Source organism: Cimex lectularius, unplaced genomic scaffold (genome assembly GCF_000648675.2).
Source record: "Cimex lectularius strain Harlan isolate CLEC.00 unplaced genomic scaffold, Clec_2.1 scaffold49, whole genome shotgun sequence".
NCBI classification, from domain to species: Eukaryota; Metazoa; Arthropoda; class Insecta; order Hemiptera; family Cimicidae; genus Cimex; species Cimex lectularius.
The window spans coordinates 1680342-1705794 of NW_019392644.1; the positions used below are offsets into that span (position 1 = coordinate 1680342).

General features: G+C 36.9%; 5 protein-coding genes across 6 annotated transcripts; 3 read left to right on the forward strand and 2 right to left on the reverse strand.

The window, feature by feature from the left end:
• The first annotated feature begins 877 nt into the window (after nt 1-877).
• Nucleotides 878-8408, forward strand: LOC106665921. Its single transcript, XM_014392732.1, has 18 exons — nt 878-1124; nt 1183-1402; nt 1468-1538; nt 1628-1747; nt 1825-1942; nt 1996-2127; nt 2182-2426; nt 2479-2557; nt 2625-2714; nt 2787-2867; nt 5781-5887; nt 5948-6167; nt 6224-6333; nt 6401-6652; nt 7563-7688; nt 7751-7883; nt 7942-8069; nt 8130-8408. The coding sequence occupies exons 1-18, from the start codon at nt 999-1001 to the stop codon at nt 8397-8399; spliced, it is 2628 nt and encodes an 875-aa protein (XP_014248218.1). The 5' UTR covers nt 878-998; the 3' UTR covers nt 8400-8408.
• Nucleotides 3042-3964, reverse strand: LOC106665923 (homologous-pairing protein 2 homolog). The gene is made up of 2 exons (XM_014392734.1): nt 3865-3964; nt 3042-3722 (listed from the first exon to the last, which is right to left on the reverse strand). Exon 2 carries the CDS (start codon nt 3705-3707, stop codon nt 3084-3086), a length of 624 nt encoding a protein of 207 aa, XP_014248220.1. The 5' UTR covers nt 3708-3722; nt 3865-3964; the 3' UTR covers nt 3042-3083.
• LOC106665926 (vacuolar protein-sorting-associated protein 25) lies at nt 3968-4833 on the forward strand. Its single transcript, XM_014392738.2, has one exon. The coding sequence runs from the start codon at nt 4058-4060 to the stop codon at nt 4577-4579; it is 522 nt and encodes a 173-aa protein (XP_014248224.1). The 5' UTR covers nt 3968-4057; the 3' UTR covers nt 4580-4833.
• A 744-nt stretch (nt 8409-9152) lies between the features above and the next one.
• Nucleotides 9153-16883, reverse strand: LOC106665920 (histone-lysine N-methyltransferase SETD1B-like). Of its 2 annotated transcripts, none has more exons than XM_014392731.2 (3): nt 16667-16883; nt 13537-13656; nt 9153-13468 (listed from the first exon to the last, which is right to left on the reverse strand). In XM_014392731.2, exon 3 carries the CDS (start codon nt 13387-13389, stop codon nt 9493-9495), a length of 3897 nt encoding a protein of 1298 aa, XP_014248217.1. In that variant the 5' UTR covers nt 13390-13468; nt 13537-13656; nt 16667-16883; the 3' UTR covers nt 9153-9492. The 2 variants fall into 2 exon arrangements, with proteins under 2 accessions (XP_014248217.1, XP_014248216.1); XM_014392730.2 differs by having other exon boundaries at nt 9153-13471; nt 16667-16882.
• Nucleotides 16884-17460: 577 nt separating this feature from the next.
• On the forward strand, nt 17461-25451 carry LOC106665922 (CDP-diacylglycerol--glycerol-3-phosphate 3-phosphatidyltransferase, mitochondrial). Its single transcript, XM_014392733.1, has 9 exons — nt 17461-17831; nt 19576-19698; nt 19781-19924; nt 19990-20117; nt 20229-20381; nt 20440-20546; nt 20607-20815; nt 24885-25110; nt 25169-25451. The coding sequence occupies exons 1-9, from the start codon at nt 17712-17714 to the stop codon at nt 25369-25371; spliced, it is 1413 nt and encodes a 470-aa protein (XP_014248219.1). The 5' UTR covers nt 17461-17711; the 3' UTR covers nt 25372-25451.
• Nucleotides 25452-25453: the final 2 nt, after the last annotated feature.

Genomic DNA, 25453 nt, shown 5'->3' on the forward strand with positions numbered 1-25453 from the left:
ACTATACAGACAGAAACGTGACTCATCAGTAACAGCATTGCAATTGGTTCTCTTCTAGGTGCTCACTGCACCATATTCTTCTGAGTTGCTGTAGTTTTTTTTTTAAATAATATAGCTAATTTCACCAGTCTGCCCATTTCTTTCAGAAGTAATCACATCTCTTTAAGTTTCTTTTCTATTTTATAAGTTTTACTTAATTTAATGTTTTAGAACCACAAGAATAGCACCACACTTTATGCTAATGTGAAATACTTGGTTCAAAATTTATATTTACATCTTAAATTGTCTTTTTTCCAATCAACATACGTTTTGTAATTTAACCCGGCTCTGAAGATGACCTGAATAAATGTCAAACTCAAAACATCGACAAAAAAAACTACCTTATTCTTGACCGCTCCTCTTGACTTCAACAAATTATGAAACTATCGGTCACTAAGAAACACACATTAATTTAATGTCTTAAAGCTTATTTAAGGCTTTATTTGTATACAGTGGCCAGAAAAAAGTTTGATTGTCCCTGGCCATCTGTAATAGGGGGTTGATACTTTTGTAAAGGTGGTTCTACTCACAGATGTAAAAAAAATAAATAAATGTGTGAGTAGAACCACCTTTTACAAAAGTGAATCTATATACTCACCCCGCCATCATTATTTCTAGGGGGTTGACATGTTTTGAACCGGCACAGTCCGTTAAATTTTTTTTTTAAATGAAAATTTTATATAAAATATTGAGCAATGTTTGAAATGATTTTGAACTTCAGATTAATTTAAAAATAGAGAAATGGTTGGAAGAGCTAATGTTTCATGTTTTAAATTACATTTTTTAAATTTTATTTTTGTAACGGCTTTAAAAATTGTTTATATATAAATGAAAATCTTTTAACATGTGATTGTCATTTTAAAGAAATCTTATTTTAAAAAAAAATATATTATTCCTCATATACAAATCTATAGTATTATTTTTCCCCCATTAATAGTTTATTGTAACAACATCCCAAAATGAAGGCCAGTGCAGACAGCCGCAGTAGTATGAAATCCTCAAGAAAGTCCAATTCAGGCATGGCGGAACTGAATAAAATCAAAAATGTCAAGCAAGATAAGAAAAAACTCAATACCGAGCAGACGGTAACAATAATGATTAAAATTGTCATACAGACAAACAAATATATTTATTTTTAACCAGGGAAGCCAAAAAAGTTCACAATCAGGGGATCAAGAAGATCCAAATTTTTGGCTGCAAGCTGTACCGAGCGAAGACTTCAGGCTTAACAGTCCCTCCCTAATCAATCCGTTCAAATTCATTGAAGAAATTGAACAAACCAAAAGAGATTTAATATATAAAAAAAATGTAAAACAGTCGACTGAAAACAGAAAATTGTACCAGGAGATGCAAAGGGTCACAAGTAAATAATAAAATAATGCACAAAAATTGTCTCAACGTCAAAAATTATTGCCTTTCTTTTTTCAGAAAAAGTCTTAATAAATAAAGTCGCTCAGGATGCAGGACCTGATTGGTTTCAAGACTTATCCTTTGAACAAGTGAATCCATACATTCCTTATAAATAAAGCCTAAAGCATAAAGCCTATTATAAATAAAGCCCATTGTATAAGTTTGGTAAATATTTTAGATGGATTTAGTCAATGATCTTCAGAGGCGAATGCTGAGCGATCTTGAAAGAAAATCAATCGATGAAGTCCAAGAGTTTTTCCACAAGTTAGGCATCATCCCTTATGTAGATGGGACAGAAGTGAGTATTTAGGCAAATATATATATTTTTTTAATGACCTACTTTTAGTATTTTAAGCATTTATTTAAATTTTCAAGGTGTGGAGAGCATTAAAACAGTCTGAAGGAGATCCGATACGATTTTTATTTTCAATACAAAAAGTCATTTCAGCACGTGAGCAGGAGGAATTTGAGAAAGAGTACAGCTACCTCGAAGGTAAAGGATAAAGTTACTGTCAGGAATTTAGAAAATAATTTGGAGTTTTTCAGAACACAATATGCCAAGGGCGAGTTTTTCTGTAAACGAACGACTTATCCTGTCAGCGGTTTTCCATTACCATTTTCCCTTGTTCACCGAGCAGCTAAAAAAACTACTACCTGCGAAGCCAGAGAAATCGTACGGTAAGTCTTTCCACTTCTTCTTATAAGATTGATTTAATTGATTATCAACTTAAGTGCTCTGGGGGAAAAAGAAGCCAAAGCCGAAGATGACCTACGAATCCCCATACCTCGAGCCAATGCCTATAAATGAGATGTGCTGGTATGAGGAGAAGGCCGAGCGGGACTTGGAAAAAAAGGTGCTCAAGAAGATGAAAGAGCATGGCAGCCCTATCGTAAAGAAAGACAGGTTCTCAAAATATTCAATCCCACTGATCGAAGCGGGGAAAGTGTTGGCTGAAGCCTATGTCGCAAATATCTCGGTGAGTAGACCAGCAAACCATTTGGTGGCTTTCTCTTATTAGTTTGTTCCAGCTGTCAGAAAAGAAAAAGAGAAAAAAAAGACGCCAGGAGGTATTGAAGAAAAGTAAGGAGTCAGTTATGTCAAAGGACAGTAAGTTGAGGAAAACATAAACATTAAAGTCAATTAACATATACATAAACATTTTTAACTCTTTCAGGCTGGGAGATCAACTGTGAGCTTGAATCAATGATGGACTCAGAGGAAAAATTTTTTGAAAAGTACTCAATATCCGACAAAGAACTGTTAGGTCTGTAAATGACAAAACAATATTTTAAAATCTAAAATCAAAATTAAAATTAATTATCTATTTATTTAACAGAAGGAGGAGTGACAGTAAAGGAAAGTAAAATATCTTTGCATTCTAAGAAAGTGAGTGTCGCACCACCAAATCTTATGTTCAGTGAGTCTTTTCTTATTCAATTTTACCATTTATACTAAATATAAATTTTAGGAGCAAGATTTTTATACTTAATAGCTAATAGCAGGTTTAATCTGTTTGTAAAATTGTTGAATATTTTGACCTTTTTTCTTTATGCTGTGACATTAAATATTAAAGGATAAAAGGAAATTTCCATTTGTTTTGGCTAAAGTTTTATTTACAGTAAAGTTATACATTTTATGCAAAATTAGGCATATCTTGTGGGTCATCTTCAAGACCGATTTCTTGAAGGAGGTGAACCTTTGTTTTGGGATAGCCTTCGAGTATTTGATATACAATGTCCATGCAGACACGTTTTCTTTTTCTGTAGTCACCGACGACCGTGGATTTCCTCTTGCGTACAATTTCAAGCTCTTTTGGGTCTACGGTCTCAGGAGTCTTTTCCTCATTTATGTACTCTTCCAGCTTCTCCCTGAGCCTGTTGTTCGTTTCGACAAGCTGGGCGTTGCGCCTTTCGATCTCCTCCGTCGTATCTGAGGAAAGGAGAGATCGTAGGTATAATTTCTCTTTATCGGACTCCTTCTCCAATTCGGCGAGGGTTGACATGAGCGTTTCAATCCTGCAAGACAGGTCGACCCCAGGCTCCTTAGCTTCTTCTGTCTGCCTGACACAATAAATCTTAGACTTGCCATATGTTTTCTCAAATAGGACGTTCTCCTTGACGAGCTCGTCTAGGCATTTTTGGACGGCAGACTTGGATGCTTCCTTACCGAGAGATTGTTGGACGTCATTAGTGGAGTAGGGTCTATTCCCTCTCTGCATAAACTCTTTGACTTTATTCTGGACCGACATCTCAGACATAAATCATGTTTTGTTCTATTAAACAAAAATGTACATTATATCAAATAATAATTTGATTGAATCCAATCAAATCAATCTTCCCTTAACATTAATATTAAACTCTACTAACATTTTACTATTTGGTAAAGATTATTTGTACAATGGAATAAATAAATACCTTGGATGTAATTATTAAAAACTACAATATTGTGCATGACAATCACATAACATCGAACTTGAACATGTTGGAACGATTAATGAACACGAAAACAATTTGGGAGGTTACAGTAGAATTGTCATCGCTGATACAAAATGTGTGATACACGTCGGAAATTGTGAGTTTATAAGTTAAAGATTTGTGTGATGACGGGATGGGGACGTACGAAGATTGGCCGTGGCAATACAATTTCCCACCTTTCTTTACAATCCAGCCGAATTTGACGACGAGAAAACTCCAGTTGTCTGCTTGGTGCGACCTAGTGCTCAAATACCACAGATACCAGAATCAGTATGTGCTGGATATGCGTGAGGCGCAGGGCAGCCCTCTGTTCAGCAATAAAACGCTCAAGCGGACCCTGCCGGCAGAAGGGATAGCGCAGGTGCTCGCATCCCTGCAGGCCTCGAGCAATGCAGAGCCACTCGACAAGTCCAAGAACCGCTGGTACATCTACTGGCACACTCTGGACGAGTGGGCAGCCCTCATTTATGGCTGGGCGGAGGAGACCGGACAGCTCGGCGCAGTCTGCACCTTCTACGAAATAGCCAATGTACCCGATCAGGAGTTCTTCGGCATCGACACAGAAGTACTGAAGAAAGCGCTGAAAGTACTCGAGAGCAAAAAGAAAGCGGAGATTATCTCCTTCGAAGACAACAACGGCGTGAAATTCTTTTAATCATTATGTCCTAGCATAAACTATCACGAAAATTTTTCTAGAGCGCCAATGAAACTGTGCACATCAATCAGCCCAAGTGACAATCCATGATAAACCAAAGACAATAAAACACACTTGTTAAATTTATTTTAAATTTAAAGCTGGCTGTTGATATTTTTAATTTTAAAATATTGCTATTCTCGAAAGAAAAAAAACTGTTTTCAGTTTGTACAAATATATATTAATATATATATAAATGTTTTTGTTTCTCACAATAAAAGTGCATAATTTTACTAATCTTCCCCTTTATCCTTCTAACATCCTTTTAAAATCAAACTTTTCAAGAATGGTTGTTTGCATTGAAACTTACGAAAGTCCATACAGTTTGGACTTAATTGTATTATAACACTAGTAGGATTTAAGCCATAGTCTCAAGGACTTGCATTATACATGCATTTGATGAATTCAATATCAAAATCTTAATATTTAGTTTTAAATATAATTGTACATAATATTTACAATATTTACAGATGGGAAAATACTTTCTTTTTCCTTGAGTAACAACAATCCATTCTCATGCTCAAGAAATGGCTTTATGTCAGATGCCACGCCTACTTGCTCCCTGTAAGGGACCAAGGCATGGCATTCCTTGACCAAGTGTAATGCACTGAGCAATCTTTCTACAGTCGAATACCTACACTGGGATTGCCCCAAAAGCAGGAGTCTGTATTCACGCATTTTAAACCTTTGGCCTATCAACATGCAAAAGCTTTTCAGGCCATTGATGCCGCAACATTTTTTATTGCATTCTTTACTGATCGTACAGCGATATCAGGCCGATTTGCAGGACTCTGCCTGAAGGCAAGATGTCCCAGCTTTCACCGCCTTTCTGTACATTCAGGGTCCTCCAGCCCCATGTTCAGCTCCGACTCAACATATCTCTCTAATAAGAGAACGAGAGTCCACTAAGAATCTGTCACAAATATCCAAAACCAGGCTCAGGGAGAGATGGGCATAGCCTCAATCATTTCTAACACCCCGTGTGCATGCCAAATCACATATACCTCCAGCTTCCAATAATTGGATTAATAAAATTCTTCATCATTTTGATGAAGTGGTTAATTTTTAGTGTTACTGAATGATTTATTAGATAATAGCATTTCTGATCAATTAAGTTCCTTTAAAAAAGGAAAGTTCTTATACAGTTTATAAACTATTTCAGCTATGATGTTTGCGAAACAAACTCCCAAGAAGTTATCCATTGGTAGCGTTGTGCATTCGGAAGAAGAGATCCTAGAAACTTTGAGGCCAATTCTGGCGACTCACAGCGTAAATAAAAAATATATCAGATAAATAATTGATAAATATAAAATTTAATTGAATCAACAGGAAATCGAAATTTACAATGACATGTCGAACGACCCGACAAGGATTTCTGGGACGATTGTAACTTCGCAGATTGTGGAAGGCCGGCTCGTGGAGACTCGCTCCCACGCATCGCAAACAGTTTACACACCAGAATATGGCATACTACGAAGGATAAACAAAAACCTTTCTTACGACTATCCTCCAAAGCGAACACCCTCAGTGCGAACTCTAATTACAAATGGTAATAAAGAATCTAGTAATTTGCATATTTCTAAAAAAAATTCAATTTTTTTTTAGTTGAAATGGAGTCTGGGTTTATTACACATGGATATTTTGATTATATGCATCCTTGCCCTGAGCAAATATATTTGAAGGGTCTTCTTAAGGAGATCAGATACGATATGGACGTCAGTTTAATTCTAAGTTACCAAAAAAAACCTAAACTTATTTTTTGTTTTTATTTTTAAATTACAGTACTTGTTGAAGATTTCTGCGTTGCAACAAGAAGATTCATTGATTCCGACCGTGAATGTGGATTCGCTACCAATCTCACACCAGGAGTCTCTTGAATCAAGTTTATTGGAAGTCGTCGGCTATGAAGAAAACCCCAGCCAGCTTATGGCCAAGTCTGTTTCGATCCAGAGCAAGGGGACCAACACAGGAGCGTCTACGACTGAAGACAGCATTAATAATCATTTGGAAGAATGCCCCCTGGACAAACGGCCGGTAAGACGCCAGCAACACTTTTTTTTATAACATTTCCAGTTTCAACTCTGTTTCTATATTTTGTGATTTGACTATTCGAAAACTCACATGATGAATTTTAATTACACATGTTTAAATGTGTAAATTAAAATTTACAAGCCAGTAAATATTTTTCTCAGCAGTACGGTATTGAAAATTGTGAACTCCCTCACAGGACTCAAACTCTTTAATACCCATACTACAAAAATAAAACTACCCAGACACATTAAAAAAAAAAACATAAAATGTAACATAAAACATAAAAGGTAACATAAAATTATACGAACCTAGAGGAGCAGTTTGTAAAAAAGTTTAAAAAATAAAGCTAGACAAAAGAAAATTAACAAACAGGAAGCTAATGCAACAATAGAAAACTCAAAAATATCAGCCAAAATAATCTGTATTAAGAATATTACTTATATCTTTAAATTAATTGTTACTATCATAAAATCGAGCGCCCAAAAAAGTTAATGTGAAAGAATTTTGACAATCACTTTTGTATGAAAATTTTCAGCATTTATTTGCACAAAGCAGAATTTGTATGGAGTAACATTTTTATTTTATAGTGCCTTGTTTTAAATATTAATATAAATGTAATGTGTAATGTTATAATGATTCATTATAATAGTTAAAAAATAATGTATAGATAGAGAAAATTAAAATTTGTTTAAATAAGATGAGAATATATAAAAAATTAATTGATCAGATTATACAAAATAAATAAGTCAATAATTGTAAGGAAAAGTTTTCTTGTTAATTCTCCCAACTGAAATAAGCCTGGTCTTTCAGACTAGAATTTTTTATTTGGGTTGATACCTCCAGCTGATGTAATGGCAAGAGAATCCCTTAATTTGAACAAATTAAACAATAAATCGTAACTTTTTCCACACAGTTCAACGTTGAATGCCAAGACGAAGAATGCGGAATCATCGATGACCCTGATACGGAGATACCGATGGACGAGTACACTCTCGCTAGGCGTAAAATAGCTGCGCTCCCTCCTGAAAAACAGCTAAAGGTATCCTTCGAAGTAATGAAAAATAATGTAATTTCAAAAATTTAAAAAAAAAAAATTGCCAGGCTGCGGTCGATTATCTCAAAGACAGAGGTGATGCCCTCGGCGTGCTTCCGGCTATCGAGCAAGTACCGTGGCTGATCCGTTGGTATGAAATATACAGGGGCATAATGGTCGATCTAACAGCTGAAGACAAAGGTGAAACTCGCCCAAAATTGAATTTAAAAAAGTATTGATATTGTTTATTCTTTTAAAGATCAACTGATGGAGGATAGCATAAGAGTCTGGGACACGCCGTACTTCAAAGTAACACATATACCAATCCCAGAAATCCCCATGAAGAAAGTCGTAACATGGGATAGAATTAAGGAAGTCAAGGAAAAGGTAGTAATCAATTTATCTTAATGTATCATATTTTACGTTTTAATATTTTTTCTTTTTTAGGCAGCACAGCTGAATCTCAAATATCAGCGCAAGGTGCGCCAGCAGATGGTGACCAATGCGAGGAACGCCTTCCAATCGATGAAGGTCGAGTACTTCAAGTCGCCGCTGAACCAATCTTTCAGGAGGACATATTTTGACTATGAGCCGTCCAAAGAAGCCGATTGTTTGACGATCAAGCCTTGGAAAGCGTCGGAGAAACACAACAAAGAGGACGGGCCAGAATTCAAGCAATGCGGGTCTTGCAAAAGACAACGCCTTCTCCAGGTGTAACGACGTACGGTTGGTCATTTTATATTTTTAATTATTCGTTTAAACATGTAAATATATTTATAAATAAGTCTTAAGTATTTAAACTTTTTAATTTGTGATTTCATTTTTCTTCCAAATTCCATTTTATAAGAATCGAAAAACAAAAATTTCAATTAATGGTTTTGCCTCTATCGCAAGCAAAATTTAAATTTAATTTTGAAGAAAAACAAAAGTTCCTTTGTTTGTAAAGAAAATAGGTAGGATAAATAAGACGTCCATAATGCTTATCACAGTTGTTATTATTCAATCGCAGTGTTTTTTATCCAAAAAAGAACCAAAATTAAAACTAAAAAAGATCCAAAACTGTGAACCCTACATTAAAAAAATTAATAAATGTACATAAAAAATGTTAAAACTACTTGGTTGTTGTTGTTTTATTTTTTCCGTAGGACACACTCTTTTAAGAAATTCAATATGATAAAATTTCAACAACTGTTTTTTGTTTGTTTTTTTCTCAAAAATTTATTTAAAAAATTTTATTTTTTGGCAGTATTTCTAATTTTTTTCCACAATATACACATAAATAGAAAAAAAAGTACAGATTACTAACAAAAATAGTCATTAGATTAATAAAACAAAGTAAACAATAAAGAGTTATTTGTTTAAAAAAATTATTGTGACCGGTTTAAATCTGAAAAAAGATCCTTATTAAAAAAACAAATATGTGTGATTATTTCAATTAAAAAATCATAATAATAAAGAATAGAAAGAAAAGAAGACTAGTAAAAGTTTTATTAAAGGTTAATCTGAATTTGTTGTATAATCAATGTGCAAATTGTCCAGGAAAAAACAGATTGATAATTAACATTTACTTCTGAGATCTTTCAGTAGAAAAAAATGGGAAAAAAATATCTGAAATAATTAAAAATCTAACACAGACAATGGGGCAAATACCTCATATTTACATTTATGTTATTTACAGATTTAAAAAAATCATAGGACAAATTATTATTTTTGTATGGAAGTAATTACAGTTTTTTTTTCTTTTTCATAATAATTATTTAATACAACAAGTGTACAGCTTATTTACACACTAATATATATATGTACAATATTAATTTAATGTTCCACGGCAACCCTGTGCACCACAGAGACAAGGTATTTTCACGTCCTCTATCGGGAACTTGTAATCGTAAGTTATCTCCTCGTTCACACTGATTTGCTGTTTTGAATAAATGACAATTTTTTTCTGGTTGTCTATCGTTATTATCTTGGCGTAACAGTTAGGGTTGCAGGAATGGTTTATAAACCTAGCCAGGTTGCCGCATTTAGTGGCATCTATTATCGTTTCCGTGTCGATTCTAAAGAGATAAGAGGATCCGATTCCAGTCGCTTCATAATGCCTTTCTCTCAAATCTGCGACTACTGGGCGTACCATTTGGCCCACATACTCTATGACCATCTCGTCAGCCGCGATAGGCTCCATGGCGAATAGGCCCCAATCGTGGATAGAAGATTTGGCAAATTTCAGCTGCTTCTTTCTAAACTTGAGCACGTTGAATTTTAGCAGATCGCTTTCCGTTTCGCCAAACGCAGTCAAAAGACGCCTTTGGTTACTCCTGGCTTCTCTTGAAATTGCAACCATCTTTCCGGTTGTAGTGAGAGTAGCCTCTTCTGGCTCCATCAAACTCGAAGCTATCGACTGATGATGGTCTATTCTTATTTTCTGTTTTGAATCCATTTTGTAGAAACCTTCGGTCCTCGCAGAGCCTGAGGAGTGGGGTTCTTTTTCTTCCCTCCGTCTTCGTTTTGACGGTATAACTACGTCAGTGCAAGGATGATCGACCCAGTGAGTATCATGTAGCCAATAGTTCATTCTAATGCCATCATTGTCATTCAACAATTGATTAAAAGATGTTTTCAAAAACTTGATATCTTCATAATCAATCCCTTTTGTGAGGAATTCGTATAATATGTTCATTTCACTTAGAATATCTCTCTGTTCATATCTTCTTATTGATTTAACAGCTTCTCTCTTAGGAGATTTTGGTTTTTCATATTTTTCATGTTTCTCATGTTTTTCATGTTTCTCGTGTTTCTCATGTTTTTCGTGTTTTTCATGTTTTCTAATTCTATTTTCATGTATGGGCATTAATGGTTGTTTCCTTCTGTCTAAATAGCCATGATCGTGATCGATATATTCTTGAGACACAATTTCACTAGGACACTCTGTTGGTCGACAGTAAGAATGTTCCATAGCGATGTGCCCGCTGAACTCTTCGGGCTCTTGTTCGTCCATTTTAACCACCTTTTCCGCTTCGGTCGGTGGGGGTGGCAAAGATTGCGGTTCGTCTTCGGTCTCTTCTGCGGATTGTGTTTCCTCGTCACTGATAAATTTAGGAGACTGGACCTCAGATACATCGGCAAAACTTTCGGTATCGGCTTCTCGGATTGGAGTTGCGTACCCTTCAGGAGTCTTGGCTTCTTTGAAATCATCAAAATCGAGTAAATCGAGGCAACTCCTACCCGAAGTCGCTGACTCACTCGATGAATCGTCTTCACTCGAACTGCTTGAGCTATCACTTGAAGACGAAGAACTCGATTCTGAAGATGAGGACGATGAAGAACTACTAGAGACGACCCGTTTCCTTGAAATGATCTTTTCTTCTTCAGGAGGTATCTGGAGTTCAGCATCGCTGTCGTTATCAGAATGGTGTACAATTTCTTCTTGGTCACTGGCATTACCCTGTTCAGATTCTTCATCGTATCTCGGAGACGGAGGCTTTCTTTTTCTCCTGAACGAAGGAAGTTTAGGGAGAGCTGCACGGAAGCCTAAACCAAACGAGCCAAGTGACATTGGGTCCAAAGCTTCCATTCCCGAATCCAAAATTGAAGTCAAAATATTCGGAGCAGGCTTCTCGGGCTCATTCTGTCCCGTTCTCTCCTTAGATCTCCTTTCGGACTCGTCCCACCACTTTTCAAAAGCTTTAAACGCCGTATTCTCCACCATTTTCTTGTTAAAATCCCTTTTCAAAATTTGTTTCAACTCTTGCGTTATCTTTTCGACAACAGATTTTATAGTGGCATCATGAGGGGAGGACGGCTCTTTAGATTTTTGCTGTTGGAAGGGTATGTAGCCAGGAGGTGGGTAGCTCATCATAGAACGTATGTGAGGTTGAAAATTATAAGGGTGGAAGGAACCAAAAAACTGCGAGTAATGATGCCTCCACGGCATAAAGATGTCACTGGCAAATAGATTGTTCTGTGAAAAATAATGTGATGTAAAACCGTTAAATCCGGACTGCAAGACTTCAGTCGTTGGTTTCATTTCTTCAATCTTTTGCTCTCCTGAACTCAAGCTGGACAAACTCATCCTATCATCCTCGTCGGCTTTATTAATCATGCTTTCAGGCGTTGGAGGTTTTGATTCTTTTCCTGCTAAAATATCATCCTCACTAGAAGATATTTCACTGTGCAAAGAGCTGTCTTTCAACATTTTTGACTGTTTTTCCAAAAGAGCAGTCGTCTCCATCATTTCCATCTGTTTTAATAATTTTGACTTTTCAACAGCCTTCTGATGACACTCTAAATAAGTTTCTAATGATAAAAATGGTGAAGGAGGTGTTGAGAGGGGTTGGTCATTCTCGTCGGGAGACTGATTTGTACTTTCTGGGCCTGACATTTTACTTGCGATATAATTTTCTGTCTCGAGTGAAAGCCGTTTTGGTCTCAACGGGTCCAAGTCGGGTTCATCCTCGTCAGACTCATTGTTTATTATCTGCAGGAACGGTGGGTTGGGACCACTAACGGATTTTCCTTTGAGGATGAGTTCTATTCTCGTATCAAGGTCCATTTGCTTGCTTTCTACCGGGCTCGACTCTTTCTTTTTAGGTTTTTCAGGCTCTTTGGTCGTGGGTTCAGGCCACATAGGAGTAGGCGGGGCGCTGGTGGGCAATGGAGGGGCCACCGGTTGGCGCACGTCCCACGTGGCTGGAATCTGAGGATGGTGATTGTCAGGCCAGACCCACTGTGCCGCTATTGGAGCCAAGTGTTGGTAATATGATGTATGTTGAGCATAATGATTGTACTGTTCATAAGTCATCTGTGCTGCTCCGGTGGAATAATAATCCTTGGGTGTGTGATAACTTGGAGTGTGATAATTTCTCGGGATAACTGCCTCTAGAGCCGATTGACCGTAATCACTATATTCCTTTTCTTCTTTTTTCATATCTTCCTCTTTTTTCACCTTTTTCTCTTCTATTTTCACAGGTGGGGGTGGTAGTGGTGGAGGTTCCTCGACCTTTTTCTTCTCTATAGTCATGTTGTCAAACAACTTCTGACATTCATTTCCAAAAGGGTCTAAAAAAACTTTGACAACTTTACCCATGACAGAAGTGTCATTAAGTTTTTCAATGCACAATTTCGCCCCTTTGACTGTCTCGAAGGTTATTTTGGCAAGGCCGAGATGCCTTTTTGTCACCGGGTGGTAATATATGTTCACCTCTTCGGGTACTCCATATTTCTGAACGATCTCTGTGAGGAAGCTATTGTTGATGTTGTCGTTGAGGTTGCACATCGTGATCTCGACAGGAGGTGGGACACCGATGTAATTCTCATCGATCCTAAACCTAGGGACCGGGAGGTCCATCGTCTCCATCCTGGCCCATATCCGTGAGAGGTGGGATCTAGGGTCACGGACTTGGACCTGCGAGAACACGGTGTCATTCGGATTCTGACCGTCATACCTGTAAAGCTTGGTGCCACCTTTCACGAGAACAGGGTCGACGAGCAGTTTCCAGCTCTTCGCCTTCTGAGCCGGTGGCAGCGGCGGTTGGGGAGAAGGCGGTGTAGAAGGTGGCGGTGGAGGTGGAGGGGGAGGAGGAGGCGGCGGCTGGTGATGGTGGTGGTTCTGATGATGGTGGTGGTTGTGGTGACGATGGTGGTGGTGGCGATGATGATGGTGATGGTTTGACGAACTGCTCCCACGGTGGTTCCGTGGTGCGAGGTCCATAACTTGTTTCACTTGCCAGAATTGTTGTTAGCCCTCCGGTCAATCAAAATCAATCATAACCCTTAATCCATAATCCGCTCTGCTACGGGACAAAAATCAAATTTCAAAATAACACTAGGAAAACAATTATTAACTTGTCTTAATCACCTTCTATCGCGGTTTTCTTTGATATTCTGATTCCCCCATTATTTCGTCAGCGATCTCGTGTGGGCCAACACGAGTCAGTACTCTCATAATCCGCAGTTAGCTGACCATCTTACGAATTGGCTGGAAAAGAAAACATTATACTGAGCATCAAGAAAAGTAAAATCACATGTTAACACATTCTTTGAAACCTTCCTCTAACATTTTTATACTAAAAATGCACTGGAGAGAACAAAATTTTCTTTAACAAAGCATTTTATTTTTTATTTTAACGATGATTATGATGTTGAAATCATTTCAAATGGTTATTATCACTATTAGTCTTTTCTCTGTCAATTATTTTTTTCTAATATAGTTCTTCTTAAAATGTCTGTTTCAGAATAAGAAAACAGCTGAACGTGATGTCTTTTATAATTGTTTCAATAAACACACTTCATTGACAAAACTGTGTTTTAAATTATAAATTTTCTTCTTTGGCTGTTCACAAATTAACTTGAACAATTGAATTGATTGTTGCAGTAAATTTATTATCCTTCATTTATTTATTCCATTGTGGATACTTTGGATTATATTGTTTTATCAGGCCAGATGAGGCAGAACTTTTTATATTAACTACCTATTTTCTGAGATGGCCTGATAAATAAAAAATAATAATAATATAAGGTAACATTATTTATTCTAACTGTACAATATACTTGTATTTCATTCCAGTGATATGTTTAGAAATAATAAAATACACAAAATACTTAGTCAATTGGGGACTGCAGTGGCTGAGTGGTTTGGGCATTTGCCAAGCTAGTAGTCATGGGTTCGAATCCCAGTAAAATTCATAGATTTTTATTTGAGAATAATATAAAAGAAATATTGGAAAGTTGTTTGACCCCTCGTCTGCAACACCCAACGGGTAAGCCCTCCTGTACAACAGGAATTACTTTATTTTTTTATTTAGTTAATGTTTGACTTTACCCAATGAAAATAATTCAAATAGAAAAAATTTCAGCTGTTCGATTTATATCCACACTTTTTTAAATTAATTAATTCAATCAAATTGAATTATACAAAATCTTTATTGTTACTATTTTTTGTCCATTCTGTGAGAATTCTATATTTATTTTTGTAATCCCAAGTATAGAATCAGGGCCTATTATGGTCCTGCAGATCATCCTTAGGTCAATGGGTCTGCTTTTTTCATTACACAAAATTCCTTTGTGTCCTGACACCCAAGAAATCATCAGGTTGTTGTTTCTCCAGGTTTTCGAGATTTTGTATGCATTTACTTATTAGTTTTTAAATTTTTTTTTTACACACTACTGCTTTAATAGCTGCTTAGCTGTCCAACTTATGAGGATTTTTTTGCCAGTGTAACACTTTTAAAGATTTTCCAAGGCACAATCACTGATGGTACATTATTTCAGCTTGACAGAGTGCTTCTCTAATGAATTTGATTGTTTTGGACTTGTACAAAAAAACACCAGATCCGGTTCATTCGTTTGTTCTGGAGGAGAAAAAAAAAAGAGAGAAAGAGAGAGAGAGAGTGAGAGAGTGAAAGAGNGAGAGAGAGAGAGAGAGAGAGAGAGAGAGAGAGAGAGAGAGAGAGAGTCGATAAACTCTAGGGATGCTAGATAGAGTAAATTTATGCTAAAACAACCATCACCAATACTGGCAAATTCGTCGCAGTAATTGGAAAGGGCCAGACTCAGAGGAGTGACAGGCCTATTAACCAGTCACCAGGCATCTACGGGCATATTAAACGATGATATAATTTGCAGATTATGCAAAGAGGAAGAAACAGTCACCCATATCATCTTCAAATGCCAAGCAACAGCTCAATAGACATAACCTAGGATGCAAAAACCCAGTAATGAAATTTCTAAGAAGGATTTGAGTTGATTACAATGAATTAGGGAATTAGGAAGGTACAATAAGCCAGAAGGTTCCTTCTACTTCCTAATATCCATCATCATCTATTAAACATAACATTCCTTTTTACTGATTTTGTAAATAATAATTATGAATATCTTTCTACTGTTGTCTTACAGCAAACGACACCTTCAGATGTACTTTAATGGACCAACACCTGAAGTATGGTAAGAATGTTTGCCTTTTTTGAAAGGGTTCAAGGCAGCAATGAGTTTTGCTGGGATCATCACTATCTCTATTGCTAATTCAGCTTTATCTGTTAAAGTTGATGTTCCATCATGATGTTTGCCAACTGATGTTCCAAGCTTTGTTGTAGACAGTAAATATTCTGCCTTGTACCAAATATTTTGTAAAAATTTTATTTCAGAAAGCGCACAAATGGTTGTGACAAAAAATGCATACAAGTGATCAAATAGATGTTTTGGCAATTTTCCAGTTTATAATACTATTGCATATAAACACAAGTATACTGTAATTGTATTTTTTATAAAATATCTGTATATTAGAAGTGATAACAGAATTATCGGATCTGTTCATACGCCAGGACTATGTGATTTCTGTAATGCTGTTCATTTGAGTTTAATTAGGGTTCTATTACTTTCAAGTCTGCCTTTGCTGGGTTTTTTATGTGTATATATATTTTTTAAACTTTAAAATGTCATATTTATTAAGATATTTAGTTAGAATAATTTTTTTGTCATTAAATAAAGGCGAGGTTTCAAACAGGCAGGTTATATACGAATATTTTGGTGGGTTTGTTGAGAAAGGAAAATTCGCCCGTGCCCAGGGGGTGAAAGCGCGACGGCCAAGTCCGTGGTCCGTGTAGCTTCGCTGCGTCGCGGTCCTGCTTCCAGACGGAAACGCCAATTCGCCAGGCCCACGGCTCCCCCCAGGGCGGCGATGCTGGATCGTCCTATCTTCGAAATGGCAAAAGGGATTCAGTTCAGCCTCGTCCCAATGACTTGAAGTCACAAAAGCTCTGTAAAACTTCTATTGTTGTTAAACAAACAACTTAACAACCATATAAAGTTCCGAAAAATCCCGAGGTTATGGTTTTTTTTTTTTAAGTAAATAAAAGTTGTTTTGTCTTCCTTGAATTTGATAACAGGTTTACAATAAGGATGTGGGGAAGATTTTGACTTGAAATATGTATGTAAAAAAAAAACATGAGACTCTTAGGTAAATAAGTCGTCGTAGTCCGGCAGATGCTTACCTGGGGGGAATCTTCTGCCCGGGAAGTCGGCTGAGCTGGTCGTACAGCAAAAATCGGACAGATTATGTTGTATAACGATAATAATAATAATAAACGGGGGGTGTAAAAAGGGATTTCGTAGGTGAAAAAGGCCTTATTGGGGGCAGCGCGACTGCCCTGCTCTCTGACTCTCGAAGTCTCGACTGCTGCGGCCTTTTCGTAGTTTGAAACGGCCGGCGAGAGCTAAAGACGTGTCGGCTCGGACGGGAGAGACCGAAATCCCACGATCGCGACAAAGAACGGGCACGTCCTATCAAGCAACATTTCCAACCGCGCATTTACAAATAATTTATTTTAAAACAACTACAAAATATATATTATTTGATTTTTGATTGACAGTTTTTAAATCAATGGCCAGAAACACTGTTTGAACGAACTGCTTATGATTTTATCTAAAACTTCAATAGAAACACCCACAAATCAGGCCTTTTTAAAACTAGATAGTAGAACGTAGAATCTTTTCCCCTTGTTCTTCATTTGTAGTCCTAAATTTCTCATTTTAGCATTCTTTATTGTACCGATTTCTGCTAAAGGATTTCCTAACTTTCCGTTTCTTTTACGCGGTAAAGAATTCTCAAGAGTATGGTAACTAGTTCTATATGGCTCAGAAAGAGCTTTCCCAGGCATTACATTCTTTTCCTAGCTATTGGCATGTTCTATCGATATATATTAAAATTAGCATATATTAGTTTTATGAGTTTTACTTATTCCCTTATGTTGTCGTCGAAATCCAAACAGTGGAAGCTCATGTCACAAGTGAAAGCTCTAGTCGGGCAAACCTTCACAGCTGGAGAGGTTGAAAAATTTCTATCAAGTAAAATATATAAAAAATTTAACAATGACAGATTCCTATTCAGAACATCAGTTATAAAACTTAAAAAAACTAATAGACAGACAAAAAACAGACCTGGAAATCCGAACGGATTCGGTGAGAAAAACGACTGAAATTCTGGATACGACGAAGTTGGAAGGAAGGAGATGATAGGTTCGTGGAACTGCTGAAACGATGATACGAGGTGCTTTCCAGATTCTGGAGAGGACTTTCGACTCCGGTCGCAGCCCCCTGCCCAACACCTTCCACTGGTTGCAGCAATCAGCACCCAAGTTTTCCATCAACGGCGATCAGGTATAACGAAAGTGTAATAACTAAAACTCATCTTGTAATGATTTCAGGCTTTCTGACCGTTCTTTCGGTCTTAAAGTGAACAAATCTTGTACGTTTCATTCCGGCTTTGAGGCAGAAATTGCTGACTTCTACATAATTTATCACAATCAAGTTCAATAGTGATATTGCTTCTGGGTTGTGTAATTCTTTTTATTTTGCAATGAAATCCACTTGACATGGGCTGTCAATACTGTGTGATGCAGTGCATGGATTTTTTTTAAATTCTCCATTGATAGAAAAATATGCTTTCATGTGCAGTCAGGATTTTATGTCCTTCTCTCTTTGGCCTCCCTGACAATAGACTGCTACTCTGCTCTATTAGAAATTGCCCTTGTTTAGGGAAGAGGCTGATAAATAGGCCAAAGAAAGTTTGATGAGGACGTCTACTAGCTAGTTATTCAGATATCGTGAGATGCGGTCGGGTGTGATGTAGGTTTCAGAAAAACATTTTCTTTATCGTGCCAACGTTCTCTCAACACGACACGCAAGGATGGCATAATTACACAGAAGACAAACACTGAGCCCTGAAGATGATCTCAATAAAAGATCGAAACATTGGCACGATAAAGAAAATGTTTTTCTGAAACCTACATCACACCCGACCGCATCTCATGATATCTGAATAACTTTCGATTAACGCTCACTAATCTCTACACTCCTACTAGCCTTGAACCCTTTTGTAACTGCCTTGTGCCAAACTGCCAATAACACGTATCCATTAGACAATGGATTAATTAGTCCTCTGCTCAATGGGAATGTAGCCCGGGACAGAGCCATGTGAAAAAGTTTATCAAAAAACCATCACAGAAACTTAACAGTAGAACCATTAAATCTAGGACTACAATAATAGACTGCTAACTGGGCACTGCAGACTCTGGAGGCATATGTATAGACTCGGGGTGCCAGAAACAAACCTGAGATATTGCCAAGAAGAGGAAGAAACAGCGGAACACGTCCTCTTTTGGTGTGGAGGCCTGTAGGCTGGGATTCCTAATCCTGAGAAAGGAAAAGGAAACTTGAAAACGCTTTGGGGTCTAGTAAAAAGCCTTAAGCTTAAAGAGGAACTCTAGATAAAAATGGAGACGCACAATAGACCAATATTGGTCATGGTGCACAGGTCGTAAAAACTGACTCCTAAATAGTATAATATAATCTGCTCTATTATTGGTTATTGTTCTCTACCTCCTGACTCTTAACTTTCTAAGAACCTTGATGTCATCGCCCACTTCCCTAGAGCTTCTTCTAAGATGCCTTCTACCTGGATGTCCCTGTATTTTTGAAAAATCTTGCTTTCATCCTGGTTAAATGTCCCTCCCATTGCAGTCTTCCGGACTTCATTACAGCCACTAAATCAGGTTCTTTATAAAGCTGCATCATTTCTGCATTCATTCTTTTTTTCCATTTGTGATATTTCCTCATGTGGTCTGCAGTATGATGAACTTGCAATTTGATTTTTACTGATGATTTAGGTCTGCCTGTCCTTGCTTTGTTTCAGTATTTTGTCGTCTTCATTGGGTCACACAGGCCTCAGACACACTGAAGATGGCAAAATGCCAAATCGCATTTGACAAACCAACCCAGTGAGGTTAAAAGGTTCAAAATGATTGGTACTGGTCAAATTGCAATACACTTATTTATCGTATTAATGTTATTTAATGAAATTAAGGCAAATTTTCAGATTCAATAATCTAAAATTTTTCCACAGGTGTCAGTACTACATCAGCCTGAAGATTTCTACAGAACGATTCTCAAAGAGTGTAAAAATGCCAAAGAGAGAATTATGCTCGCTTCACTTTACGTTGGTACCGGCGCTCTTGAAAAAAAACTTGTAAATATCATCCTTTATTTCTCTCTTTCTAATTATTAAACAAAATATATAATTTTTGTCTTGAATATTTGTGAATTGTTAGGTTGAAACGATTGGAACCAGGCTGAAAGAAGAGATCGGATTGAAAGTCAACATTTTGATCGATGCGAATCGGGGCTCGAGGGGAAAAGTCAATTCCAGGCAGATGCTTATTCCACTTCTGAAAAAATCCGATAGGCAATGCCAAGTCAGAATTTGCCCGATTTTTTGACTGAAATAGTAGTTTCCCTTTTGTAATTTCTGTGTCTGCAGGTGTCTTTATTCCACACACCATTGCTCCGCGGGCCTCTTAAATACATTCTACCACAACGGTACAACGAGCTCGTCGGACTTCAGCACATGAAACTGTACCTATTTGACAATTCAGTGCTCATAACCGGGTTAGATCATCTATCCATCTGTTTTTCACTCTAATTTAAAGTTCTTGAACAAACAATAACGCTTAAAGATTTTTTAATCGTCTTTTTAATTATTTTAATTCTGTTAGATAGAGCCAACCTTAGTGAAGATTATTTTACAAATCGCCAGGACAGGTATATCATGATCAAAGACTGTAAACCGCTCGCTGATTTTTACTGGGGGCTTGTCAAAAGGATATCCTCGGTTTCTTTTGCCCTGGATAAATTCGACACTATAACCCCAAGGTACAAATAAATAAATAAATACAAAATGTGTAAGCATTTTAATAGTATTGATATTTAGGTCATTTCATCCTTACAAATCAGACCAACAAATGTATATCAGAGAGGCAAGAGAAAAAATCTGGAGCTATTACAAATCGTCTGTACAGCATACTGAAACCGATCCAAGTAATATTAAAATCTTTCATTTAAAAAGATAACAAACAAATGATAAATGAATTTATTTAGATCATGACACATGGATATACCCGCTTCTCGAGCTGCCCCCTCTGGGCGTTCATCAGGATTCGAACATGACAAAAAAACTGTTGGAATCAGCTGAAGAAGGCAGCGTACTTACTTTATCCACCGGTTATTTCAACCTCACAGAGCAATATTCGGACACGATAGTGAACAAATCCAAGGGCAATTTCCTTATCATTATGGCCCACCCTACAGTAAGTTTTCGTTCCATTGTTACAAAATGTGTAAGCATTTTAATAATATTTATATTTAGGTCATTTCATCCTTACAAATCAGACCCAACAAATTTATATCAGAGAGGCAAGAGAAATTTTTAATTAAGTTCACTATTTTTGTGGTCCGCTTGACCAATTAATACTTTACAATTACTTAAGGTTTTTAGTTGAGATGAAAAAAAAGCTAATGGCACGAGAGGGATTCGAACCCACGACCTTCGGCTTGATACGCCGCTGCTCTACTACCTGAGCTATCGTGGCCTCGATCCACTCGGACACCAACTCCCCATCTCAACCACATCTTATGAGTTTTCCCTCCTTTTGCCATTTTTCAAATGTCATGTAATCGGTTTGGATTCTCGACGACAATTGAAATGGCGATGGAGAGCTTTAGTGAAGTGTACTTCATTTTAATTCATTAAATTCACTATTTTCGTGGTCCGCTTGACCAATTAATACGTTACAATTAATTAAGGTTTTTAGTTGAGATGAAAAAAAAGCTAATGGCACGAGAGGGATTCGAACCCACGACCTTCGGCTTGATACGCCGCTGCTCTACCACCTGAGCTATCGTGACCTCGATCCACTCGGACACCAACTCCCCATCTCAACCATTCTCTCGTGCCATTAGCTTTTTTTTCATCTCAACTAAAAACCTTAATTAATTGTAACATATTTATTGGTCAAGCGGACCTCGAAAATAGTGAATTTAATGAATTAAAATGAAGTACACTTCACTAAAGCTCTCCGTCGCCATTTCAATTGTCGTCGAGTATCGAAACCGATTACACATTTGAAAAATGGCAAAAGGAGGGAAAACTCATAAGGTGTGGTTGAGATGGGGAGTTGGTGTCCGAGTGGATCGAGGTCACGATAGCTCAGGTGGTAGAGCAGCGGCGTATCAAGCCGAAGGTCGTGGGTTCGAATCCCTCTCGTGCCATTAGCTTTTTTTTCATCTCAACTAAAAACCTTAATTAATTTTTAATTAAGAATAGCCTGTCTTGCTTTTATCATTTTCCATATTCTTTTGGCCAAAAAAAAGCTCTAATAGTTTTTTAAAATAATTAATTGTTCAAAATAAAATAAAAATGTGTGGTGTTTAGTGTAACGGTTAATTAATGATTATTTGGACATCGTGAGATGTGGTCTGGTGTGACGTAGGTTTGGAAAAACATTTTCTTTATCGTGCCGGTCATAAATCTTTTTACTACAAGAACATAAAAATATGCAAACATATCCTACATAACAATCACAACCCTAAACACATAATCAACAATTACAACTCAACACTAACACCATCTGCTATTACTAATAATCCTATATTAAATCTATCAAATACAAACAAACCAATATACATATCCATGCCATTCATTCATGGCCTATCACATAAATTAAACAGATTTTTCTTTTCTGCTAACTTTAAAATAGCCTTGAAAAACAATACTTGAAACAACACTTTTTTCCAAAATTAAAAATCCCACACCAGTAATAAATAAATCTGATGTAATTTACAAATCAATTGTTTAAATTGTCCAGCAACTTACATCTGTATTACATCCCAATTTCTGGATAAGAGAGTAAAGCAACATATCTATGATTGCAAAAAAACCAAACAAAATCCTACAGCACTTGTTACCCACCATCTTGAACACCAACACAATTTCGACTTCAACAATCTAAAAATATTACACACAGAACAAAACATAAACGTAACTTTTTAGAAATGGTTTACATCAACTGAGATAAACCCAGCATCAATTACAGAACAGACACATTAATGAAATTTAATATCAATAATATACATATATCATCATCTCATCACACATAACATATAAAACAATCATTACTTTCCTCACATCAAACATTTCTACATAGTCTAATTCTTCAACAATTGGCTTTCGTTTCCCTAATTATCCCCGGCTGTATAATCCTGAAAGGATAAGCAGACCGAATCATTACCCATTTTTTCCCATTGTGGGCTCCTTTCACATCAAACAAGCCGATTCCTCACATAAAAATATTTTTCTATCCTTGTTTCCTTCCGTACCCCTTCAAAATCCAACGTATATAAACATAAAACTTAGAAATACTTTGGTTGAGTCTAAAATTTCTAGCATTGTATAAATTCATTTTTTCACATTCTACAGGTATTTGTATAATTTCAACAATGTTTATAAATCCCAGGCCCTGGTTACTCAATAAAGATCGAAATGTTGGCACAATAAAGAAAACGTTTTTCTAAACCTATGTCAAAACGATATTTTTGCCCAAATCTGTAGGAAAATGCTTGAGACAAAAATCATGGGAAAAAGGGTGGCATTGTGTTGGGTGAAAGGGCTTGCAGGCTTATGGCATAATAAAACTGTGGACGCACTTGCAAAGGAGGCTGCAACATCAGGTCCAATCCTTGACATTAAAATTCCTAAAGATGACAGGAAAAACGTTTTGAAAAATTTTTATAGAAATCTGTGGCAATAAAAATACAACACATCAAATGTCGGCAATGATTACAGGTCACTGTTCCCTGAGCTCAAGAAAAAAACCATGGTTTTCGGAAGGCGATAGCCCAGAAGGAATGTCAAAGGAGTTCTATTCTACTATTTTTAGACTGAAGACAAATCATGGCCTATAGGGTAGGTACAAGAAGAGAATCGGTTTGGCATCGTCTCTGAACTGTCCCACTTGCGATTGCCCTTCAAATCCTTCCCATGTAATTTTCGAATGCCCAGAATACGAAAATGAAAGAGATAAACTGCTAAAAAATCTGAGCAAAGTCCCAAACATTTCCAAACCAATAAACTTAGAATCTGTTCTAATAAGCAACAATCCAGCAGCATTCAACAAAATCTATAGATGTCTAAAGTCAATAAATGTTACTTTTTGATTATCTTCAACCATTAAAATTTAGAAGATGATTGAGCTGGAGTGGGTGCGGCGGGGGCCTAGTCCTGGTCAGCCGATCCCGTTGCGGTGGACAGGGCGAGTTAGCCCCAGTTTCTTCGAGGACGTGGACTTTACCAAAATTATCTCGATGTTATTGGTTTTTATCCATGTCCTCCAAGGAAGGAGGACACTGAACAAATAGACGAAAGCGAAAAACCTTATGGGTCTTCCTCCTCTCCTGCCCTGGCAGGGGGGATATGGGCGGGGTTTTTCGCCGGGGGACTGGGCCCACGATCCCGCCCGACAGTAAAATTAAAATAGAAAACTTCATGGGTAATATGCCAGCGTAACCCCCACCCAAAAAAAAGCTGCATCACACCAGACTGCACTTCACAATCTACAAATAATCATAAGAATAAAACATGTGCAATTTGTTTGTTATTGCTGCACTCAGCACCTTGGCGTTGAATGTTATTTCCTTTGTAAGATCAAAACTTCATCCTACAAAATCCTTAAGTGCAAATACCAAAGATGATTGATTATGATAGTGGATGTGTGATACCCCATAGACACTAGCAGTCATGTTCCATTTGTGATATTAGATAAATAGTATTCTATTTTTTTTTTTTTTTTTTTAATATATATACTTAAAATAAAATGTAAAACTTTCTATACATAATTGATAGAATTTTTAGTTATTTAATGTTAATTTTAATTTGGGTCTAATTAGGCTAAAATTGTATATAATATCCAAATGAAAGTTAAAAACTTATTTTAATTAATTAATCTTTATGTAAGGTATTGGTTGAAATGAAAAAATTAGTGTCATGAGCGCGATTTGAACCCATGACCTTCGGCTAAATACACCGCTGATCTACTACTTGAGCTAGCGTGACTTCAATCCACTCGGACACCAACATCCCATCTCAACGTACCTTTTGAATTTTCCCTCCTTCTTGTCATTTTTAATGGATCAAAGTCATGATAGCTCAAATGGTAGAGCAGTGGCGTATTTAGCCGAAGGTCGTAGGTTCAAACCCTGCTCATGACACTAACTTTTTCATTTCAACTAATACCTTACATAAAGGTTAATTAATTGAAAGAAGTTATTTTATCAATTGGAGCATGAAATGTAATGTTTTTAAAAACTTATGTTTTTTTGTAGGCTAATGGGTTTTTAAAAGCAAGTGGTCTGGCGAGTGGTATCCCAGGGGCGTATACAGGCCTTGCACTTAGGTTCCTCAATATTGTATCCAATAACGACCAGAACCACCGCATATCAATGTGTGAGTATCGAAGGCCCGATTGGACCTATCATGCCAAAGGCCTTTGGTACACGTTGCGTGATGAACACTTGCCCTCTCTCACTTTAATCGGATCTTCAAACTTTGGTAAACGAATTCGGTCTCTCGTGGGAAAACAATCTCTACTGTCTGTTTTTCATTTCAGGATCTCGTTCGGTAAGGAGAGACATCGAAAACCAAATAGCCATCGTCACAGAGAATCAAGGTCTGAAAGCTCGTCTGAAAGAGGAAGAGGAATCTCTAAAGTCATTCACCACTCCTTTTACGATAGAAGTCGGACTCGAGCCGAACCGTAAACCGGCACTCTGGGTTTTAACAACCATGATATTATTTAAAGATTTCTTCTAAAAGAAAAAAGAATTTAGACAGATTAGAAACACATAATTGCCTCATTATTTTGTTTTGTAAATAAAGACAGTTAATTTACAGT

Excerpts from the sequence above, each read along its gene's own strand:
- LOC106665926 (XM_014392738.2), top strand. The coding sequence starts at position 4,058 with ATGGGGACGTACGAAGATTGGCCGTGGCAATACAATTTCCCACCTTTC.
- LOC106665923 (XM_014392734.1), bottom strand. The coding sequence starts at position 3,707 with ATGTCTGAGATGTCGGTCCAGAATAAAGTCAAAGAGTTTATGCAGAGA.
- LOC106665922 (XM_014392733.1), top strand. The coding sequence starts at position 17,712 with ATGATACGAGGTGCTTTCCAGATTCTGGAGAGGACTTTCGACTCCGGT. Across the intron at positions 19,699-19,780 it reads GCGCTCTTGAAAAAAAACTT|GTTGAAACGATTGGAACCAG; the intron begins GTAAATATCATC and ends GTGAATTGTTAG. Across the intron at positions 25,111-25,168 it reads AATCGGATCTTCAAACTTTG|GATCTCGTTCGGTAAGGAGA; the intron begins GTAAACGAATTC and ends TTTTCATTTCAG.
- LOC106665921 (XM_014392732.1), top strand. The coding sequence starts at position 999 with ATGAAGGCCAGTGCAGACAGCCGCAGTAGTATGAAATCCTCAAGAAAG. Across the intron at positions 1,125-1,182 it reads AACTCAATACCGAGCAGACG|GGAAGCCAAAAAAGTTCACA; the intron begins GTAACAATAATG and ends ATTTTTAACCAG. Across the intron at positions 1,403-1,467 it reads GGAGATGCAAAGGGTCACAA|AAAAAGTCTTAATAAATAAA; the intron begins GTAAATAATAAA and ends TTCTTTTTTCAG.
- LOC106665920 (XM_014392731.2), bottom strand. The coding sequence starts at position 13,389 with ATGGACCTCGCACCACGGAACCACCGTGGGAGCAGTTCGTCAAACCAT.